We start from the raw sequence: 8,694 nt of genomic DNA, 5'->3' as shown, positions 1-8,694 counted from the left end.
ATAATCCTCAATTCAGTAGCTATGGGTAGTGTATTGGGTATTAGAGAAATTATACTACAATTTGGGGGGAATGGATAAAACGGGTATTAAACTAGATCAATACAGTAGAACCAAATATGCTTTTAAAAACAAGACGGGGTTTGGGGTTTGGTGAAGATTGTCCACATTGATCCCGCCAAAACTCTAGTACCAAACAAGATCTACATGTGATTGTGTTGGAGCATCCCCACCAACCACACACAAACACACACACCCAAATAAAAACTTCCCTGACATATATATATCTTTTTTTGTGAGTATATAGTATAAGAGTGGATTTGGTACATGCGTACGTGATATGTGGGTTTGAGATCTGTGTAACTTACATACCCCAGTTAGTCTTTCCTTGTGTATGCATACATAATCTGCCGCCTCATGATTTTCGTAGCATTAATTACAAAATTCGAATATCCAAAATGATGTATCGCCAAAACCGAATTAGTGTACGTACTGACAACATATCCAAATATCCAGCGATAGAATAAATCATATAGTGCGTTGTTGTCTATACCAAACTGTATGTAGCCTTGTATGCAGGAGTCACACAGACCTTTTCAATGCTAGTACGGTTTTGCCAATTCTCAAATTTCTGATGTTTTCTTCGAGGAGTGATAGTGTGCAACTGAAGCAAATCCTGCTGCAGTGCCTTCATCCTGCGACGAGTGGGTGGGTGAATGGCTACATTTAACCTCAGGTTAACCAATCAATCGCTTAATAGGATAGATGAACTGAGTCATTAACAGAGGATTTTCTATACCACTTGGTCAGACCGAACTTCGGCAAGCATGCCAAACGCCGCGGCATGTTACTCGTGGCCGGTCGCCCCGTGCCCTGTCCCTTTACCTTCAGATGAAGCTGGTAATAGACCACGTAGAGAAAACGCTAAAAGTAATACACCGCACAGAGAAAACTGTTTAGCACCATGACTTCTGCCTACAAAGAATATCAGTGATCAAGACAGAAACTTTGCCCTACGCTGCCAGTCTGCAACCTCCAAAAACGACTTCCTTTATACTACTATCACCGAAGAAACATTACAGATTTATCTTATGAAACGTGTTTCCTGAACACCAATGACCAGACCTCTAGGGGACTACAGCAATTACTAGCAAGAATGCTACAAAAACATCATCGGCGACTGGACAAGTCAGTAGTATTCCACATCCTAAGATTGCTACCTCTCGTGTAAAGGAAAAAAAATCAAAGAAAAACTACGAGGGCAAGTGGCTAGGACATCGAGCGCCTCGTGTTCCGTGACGGCGTCGACTTCACCTCCTCCGTGTTGTTGGCAGACCCAGGGCTCTCCGATGTTTCTGAGCCGCTGTTCTCACCAACATTTGTTGTCTTCCCAGACCAGAGCATGCTTAGCATCTTCTTAGGCATCAGCATCGCTTTCGCCTTACCGGTGGTGCTCTTGTCCTCACTGTTCTTGTTAATCTCGCTGCTAGCGGTGCTCCTCTCGCTGCCAGCACCGTTTGTGGCAAGCCTCATCGACCTGAAAGAGTTGATGTCACTGGATGTTGGGACTCCGCTACCATCCTCTTCAGTTGTTGTGGTGGCAGCTGATCTAGAGCTGCCATACGAGTTGCCGTTCTCTCTAGGAAGAAGCGAATGGACAGCCAATGAAAGATCGGCAGCAGAGTCACTCCTTGCAGAAGCAGCCGATGCTCGGACTTGCTCAAAGAAGAGGACTTGCACAACCACACGCAGTGGAAGCCGCTCATTCTGCACAGCGTGCATGCATGCCTCCTGGGACAGCTTCTTGCAGTCCATCAATCCACATAATCTCTTCTTTTCACTCTTTGGTAGGCTTGGGTGCTCCTGTATGCACGGAATGGAGCGTTAGTTTGAAACTAACAACAGCGGAAGTAGCAAGACACACATATGTGAATATTACCTTTAGATACATGTCGATGGCATGATATAGTCCATCATGTGTTTGCCGGGATGTGGCAGACACCATTTCAGCAAGTTCAATGAACTTCAAAACAGGCAAATTGGGATCTTTCGCAATCTCACCAAGATACTCATCTATCAATTTTGCAACTGCCAACTTTGATGTGATGGAAACAGAAGCAAAATTCTCAACTTCCACAATTTCATCATCATCTTCAAAACTCAATTTACCATTATCACTATGATGTGACATGAACTGCTCAACTATTGCCACAATCAGGTCAACATTATACAAACAGTTTTCACCACTAGCTGCTGGTATAAGAAGGTCCACAACTGAAGCACCATCCAGTTGCATGCCTATTCTCTTGACCAAGTTATCACGATAAGATTCACCAGATTCCAGCAAGCATGCAGCTCTTAGTAGTTTAAGAAGAAAACCACATGACACTGAACCTTTCTCAGCGGGCAGCAGAAATACAATGTTTTCGAGAACCACACGACGTTTTGTGCAATCAGTTCCATTGCTCACAGCATCTTCCAGGGAACCAAGCAGCCGCCGGAATGCATAGGCTCTCAGTGCTTCTCCAATAACTATAGCATGAATTCTTCCCTTTGCCTTGATTGTTAGGATCACGCGCTTGTACAACTCCATCTCGAGTTCACAAAGGTCCTCAACCCACCAGTCCTTAGGGACCATTTGTTGCATCCTGACTCCGTTCCAGTGAGAATCGACACCATTCTCGGATTGGAGTTTTTTTCTGTTGTACGTGTATGACCATTCAACCTCTGACGGATCAGTTGACGCCTTTGATGCAATAGAGTCAATGCATTGGTTGATTACCTTCAAATTCTCAGACCATGGCTGCAACGACTTTGTACTTTGTAGAACTATGATTGAGTCTTTCCAGGTTCGAAATATGCTCGATGTCAAGAACACATCAATTTTGTAGATAAGATTTCCTTTGTCAATGGTCTCCAACATTTCTAGGTACTCAGCTGCGCAACGAGCAGCAAGAACATTATATGCGTTGAGTGTTACAATCATGCCATAACAAAACTTGGCACAAATTTCAAATGCTGAATGTCCACCAGGAATGTCAGATATATCCACTTCATCGCTGCTTTCCTCATTACTTGAAGCTACTAATCTTTGCAATCGTGAACTCTTTGACAAAAGAGGGAACTGCAAACAATGTGCAGAACATTGTTATTAGACATAAAACAAAGCTGCACAATAAAAAAATTAGCTTTTAACAAAATTAAGTCTAAACCATTGTACCGCAAAAGCACATGTATAAGCAGTCCATTCCATTGCAAATTTACAATCAGGTGTTCTACAATAACAGCTAGTCATATAAATCCCGAGCAATTAAAGTAAAATAATTCTTTAACATCTCTGAGGAAGAGCTTTAACAATTAATTCAAACTTAATAGTGAATATCAGTACTGTAGAATTGCTCTCAAAATGTCACTGCAATGTCAAACCATGAGAACAGTAATTTATACAGATAAGGAAGTTGATACCTTGTGAAGATAAAACTTGACATCTCCTATGGAGATAACAATATCTGTTGCCAGCTCTGTTGCAACAAACCTGAAAACCATGTTAGCACAACATTAGCATCAAAACTATTTAGTACAAATAGAAGCAAAGCATAATATGGACGAGATGGAAAAAAAAGGAACAGATTCAAAAATAGAGGCAAAGCACATCCAAATTCTTTATTTGACCAGAACATGAATCCCAAAATAAATGAACAAATTCCAGGGCATATATTGACATGTGTTCTTCTGTATATTTTTCGACTACTTCTCTGCCTCTGGTTTGATGTGTACGCATGTCATAGCTGTACTATGCAAATCATACAAGTGTATTCCCATGATAGTGCTGCCATGTCACTATTCGGTGAACAGTATATCAGAATATGTACATGGATGACTAATGCATATCCTTTCGAGAGAATGGCAAGGTGACATTTGTTAAGATATTGGCTGCCGAACAGAATCACAGTGTTTGTGAGTGGCACAGTTCATAAAAAGAAGGCCCACAGTATTTGTCCATAAAGATGATCACAGATGTTGGTGCACAAAATATTTAGTCACAGAACACAAAGATGGCAAAGTAAATTCACGTAATACACAAAAACAAGTATGGATAGCTGAAATAAAAAAAAAAAAGTAAAATCCTGACCCACTGAATCAGCTAAAAGTAAGACAGCGAGTGACAGACCATTTACCTAAGTAAAGTACCACAAGCAACGATAGATAAAGGTCTGGAAAGCAACCTCACATCTAGTAGCATTGTGCATGACAAGTACAACTAATTTAACTGGTAACTGGTCCTGGACCAATGATTTAAAAAACTGGACATAGTAAGGCAAAGCTAACTTAATTGAGCTCCACGAATTCAATCTACATTATGGACCACAATGTCAACAACTAGTTTGATTATATAAACAATAAACACTAAACAAACTAGGAAAGGCATTCCAATCATTAAATTTGCACATGCCTTCAAAGTACAGAGGAAGCTTAAGAACATATGCCGCTAGCAAGAATCAAGGACAATTAACCTAATAAAGAACATCAGTTGGATTGTTAGCCATCTGAATGTCATGACATGATGCATTACTTAAGAGGCATGTTAGGCAACCAATTTCGTGAAGAATATTGTAACGAGAAAGCAATCCAACCCCTATCATGAATGTTTTAGAGTTAGTTGCAAAACGTGATACGGATAGAATAGTAGCGTATTGGATAGCCATGTACTTATGTAGTTTTCAGAAGATGGGAAAAATTCAACAAACATCTAAAATAGTTCTTCGCAACTATTGTTCAACTCTATAGTGTAAATTTACTACAGTAATATCAATACTTCAGAACAATTGGAAGTTTTGTGGAGGCTCCCTAACTAGTAGTACAAATAACTGAAATCAAAGAAATGACACCAATGGAGTATGTTCACTTCCTTTTCTTACTGTTTAAGAAGTAGATCCCAGGAAAATACAGATCACGGACCACATTCCCCACCACAGAGCTAATTAATTGCTGAAAGCATATGACTAGTTACCAGTATGATTGCCCCCTTTAGCAACTTCATTGATTTGGAATTTAATTTGAAAACAATGAAAAGAAGATCATCCATGGAAAAATCGCACAACCAAGATGCATACAAAAGCCAAATTTCTATCAAGTGAAACAGATCTCGCAATTTCAACCACAAAATTAGTTGCCGTGCAACAAGACTTGCACTAAAGTGAAGTAAATCAACAAGAACAAGCATCAAATAAAGTAATAATGTGTGCAGAAGCTGGAGAAACTCTGAGCAAGAAGAGAAACGAAACAACTAACCTGATATTGCTGCCCTCTGTCTGAAAGACATCCGGCTTCGACCCAAGCTTCATATGCTTCATTGTGCCACAGCAAAAAGTAACCTGCTACTCTGTTTTGTGTCCTCTCTAGCTCTTCCCTTTCAGCTTCCTCCTCAGCAGTCACCACCAAATGGGGGCCAAGAAGAAGAAACAGCTCAACAAACCCACGACACTGAACCCATCAGCAAAGTAGCAAAACCGGTGGTGGGCACAGGCATGTGAAAGGACAAGACCAACAACTAGTGATGAGGATCCACGCCCAACTGTCCCCCTCGCGGCGTGGTCACCAAATCAAATCAGGCCAGGAAACTCCTCTAGATCAGTAAACTAGTCAGCAGTTGCATCAAGATCTGGGTCCGGGAAAGCACAATGCCAACAGGAACTCCTCCTTCGAGCTGGATCGCACACAGGCGCAGAGGGAGGGAAGCGGCAGCACCTGCAGAGCACAAGGGCAGCATCTTGAGGTGAGGGGACAGCAGGAATAATCGGTGAGGCGATGTTGGGAGACCACGGGAACAAGCAGCAGCGAGGGGAGGAATCTTTCTTATCTTGGTTGAAATCGCAAGCAAGCAACATGGATGGCAAGACAGGTTTACGAGATTGAGATTTGTTTAGCGATCTAGCACATGCAGCCAGTCAAACGGTGATTATAGAATTGCAATCCGTAGACCACAGGCAACAAGATCGAAAAAAATGTGCATAAAGAAATGGACATATATAGATTTTCTAGGTGATTTTATTAGGACGAGAAGAGACCTATAAATCGCAAAACGAAAAAAAAATGGACCAGAATATTATCAGCTTTCTCCGAGCAAGAAACCCAAAAATTGTGTTGCCCGGATTGACAAGCAATGGCACACCCCTCAATGAAAAGTACACTTTTTATCTCCTGCTACAGGAAAGAAAGAAAAATGGAATACAAAGTGGATTAGTTTAGTTTCAGTTAGCCAAGAACACAAGTTCACCCGGTGCCTAACAAAGGGGGGCGTGTTATTAGAACCCTAAATAAACTTTTGGAAAATAAAAATTAATACCACTCCGCCACAGAAAAAGATGAATGGATTGGAGAGAATGAAACATTGGGATTAGATCGCTCACATAAAAGAAATCAATCCAGGGGGATCCGTCGCCGGCAAAAGAAATCAATCAGTGCGGACGGATCTCCACTACAGTGGAGGAGTCCGAGGGAAGGATTCGTTGGACGGAGGGAGAGGGGAGGAGGAAGGCTCCGTCCGATCTCAATGGCCCAGCGAGCGAGGATATGCTTCCTATTCTACTTCCCGTCAGAGGGAATGGAGGGAGGGGGACTCTTCTAGTGAAGTGATGAAAACGTATTTGGCAGAAACGAACAGAAAAGCGCAGAAGAAAAGGCAGCTTTTTAGGACAGAGGAAACGACCAAACCAACGAACATCAAGAAACATTCCTACCGAACTACCACTAGTGCTGGTTACTTGTAGTACTCCGTTTTTATTTGTGGAAAAATAATGCTTGCTCAGCTGCTCTGGAGAAAAATAAGTAAATCCAAAGCTACAAATGAAAACAAGTAGAAAGAGAGCCTGAATACCTCACTCTGCATCCAAGACCACGATAATCGAGAGAGAGAGCACCCGCGAGAGAGAGAGAGAGAGAGAGAGAGGGGAAGCGATCAAGCGCTTATGTTTCTTGGCGTCGATCTGCCGCCGGTGAGTGGAGCTGATGAGTATCTTTCTTGCGGCGGAGCGAGTTGCGTTTGCTGGTGCCTGCTGCTGCAGAGCTTCATGGATTTGGTTTTCTTTATCCTGCTGGTGGGGGTGCAGGGGGGACTGAGATCAGGTGACATGCCTAAGGCATGTCACGTGTGAACAGTGCGGTGACATGCACCCCTTTTCTCACCGTCGGATCTAGATTAGATGGTAGGATATCACTGCTACAGGAACCATCTACAGTGTATTTGCTACAGGATATTGGCACAGTACATTGCTACAGTACATTCGCTACAGGACCATCTACAGTCGCGTGCTACAGTGTTTGATCTTGTGTGTTCATTTTCAATCCTACGGCCTACGGTGCATGTCACCGCACTGTTCATGCGTGACATGCCTAAGGCATGTCACCTGATCTCAGTCCGTGCAGGGGTGGGGTAGCATGGGCTTCGCGAATGGACACTTCTGCCCCTGAAAATGTTCTCTTGCCGGCCCCTCCCTTTTCTCCTCCTAGTTCATAATCTGCCTCCGCAGTCCACGAAACCTAGTTAGATAAACGTCCAAAGAAGCCAAAACTAAGTTCAAATTTGCACACAACTTTCCAAATTTCAGAAAATCGCACACAATTTTCTAAATTTTCAGAAATTAGTGTGAGGTCCTGGAACTCCCACATGGCTTATAGAGAAACTAACCTACTACATGAAATTTGAACACAACTTCCTAAACTCTCCAAAAAAAATCAGAAACCCCCGCACAACTTGCTAAGAGTTTGAGAAAAGTTAAAAGCTATCACATCTTTGAATTTGCACATAACTTTCGTAAATAAGTTTGTTTGAAAAAAACAGGAAACCACACGTATCTTTTAGAATATTGCTCACAACTATCATGCATATGAAATTCCTCACAAATCCCATAAAGGTACTCTCAACATTTTGAAAAAAAAGTAGAGAAATTGCAACCTCCTCATTGTGGGGTGTCACCGCTCTCCTATTGAGCGGTAGGACGATGCTGGTGGTGCAACATCTCCTTTCAGTGGTGGGTGGCTATTTTCTCCATCTAGCAGTGCATGAGGACGCCTCTGGTGGAGCCATAGTTAATACCTTGTGTCGCCCCAGACATCCCTTTGACATATGCAGTGGTCCGCTCCCAGATCTAGAGCGCAAAGGCATTAGGCGGCTTCGAAGTGTAAGGGATGACAAGAAATAGTGAGGGTAAGGGAAAAGAGGTTGTATATGGCACAAGCTATGCTCTCTCAAATAACTTTCTATCAATAGAATAGTGCTAAGAAAAATTTACCCAATTTTACAAAACATCAGTTTAAATTAGATAAATTCATGACTAAGATTGAGTTTTACTGCTTCGTACCATATTAGAGTTGATTGTATGAAAACGAGCTATCGTATTTCATGAGAAAAATAATTACTATGCCTTGTGTTCGCCACCAAGAGACTTTGCATGTAGATACATTAATATATACTCTAATGTATATGTGCTCTTTCATTAATTAGGTTTTCACATAATTATTTTCCCACCACTGGTCTGTTTTAGATAAGGCTAGGGTTATTGTATTGGCGTTGTAGTAAGTTTATCTTTTACCATAAATATTTTGAATTCTTATTTGATTCACAGAATTTAGAAATGTCTCAATAGGAAAAAGAAAACACATGAATGCAACTTCATGCCAATTCCTACGAGATTTTCG

At 41.7% G+C, this 8,694-nt stretch overlaps 1 protein-coding gene across 2 annotated transcripts; it reads right to left on the bottom strand.

The window, feature by feature from the left end:
- Window positions 1–1,031: 1,031 nt before the first annotated feature.
- Window positions 1,032–7,077, bottom strand: LOC127293843 (phototropic-responsive NPH3 family protein NPY4). 2 transcript variants are annotated; one of them, XM_051323530.1, is made up of 5 exons: window positions 6,875–7,077; window positions 5,290–5,745; window positions 3,463–3,532; window positions 1,937–3,121; window positions 1,032–1,860 (listed from the first exon to the last, which is right to left on the bottom strand). In XM_051323530.1, the coding sequence occupies exons 2-5, from the start codon at window positions 5,349–5,351 to the stop codon at window positions 1,267–1,269; spliced, it is 1,911 nt and encodes a 636-aa protein (XP_051179490.1). In that variant the 5' UTR covers window positions 5,352–5,745; window positions 6,875–7,077; the 3' UTR covers window positions 1,032–1,266. The 2 variants fall into 2 exon arrangements, with proteins under 2 accessions (XP_051179490.1, XP_051179491.1); XM_051323531.2 differs by lacking the exon at window positions 6,875–7,077 and adding an exon at window positions 6,408–6,757.
- Between the last annotated feature and the right edge of the window lie 1,617 nt (window positions 7,078–8,694).

Source organism: Lolium perenne, chromosome 4, assembly GCF_019359855.2.
Source record: "Lolium perenne isolate Kyuss_39 chromosome 4, Kyuss_2.0, whole genome shotgun sequence".
NCBI lineage: Eukaryota > Viridiplantae > Streptophyta > Magnoliopsida > Poales > Poaceae > Lolium > Lolium perenne.
This window is presented reverse-complemented; position numbering and strand designations above follow the sequence as displayed.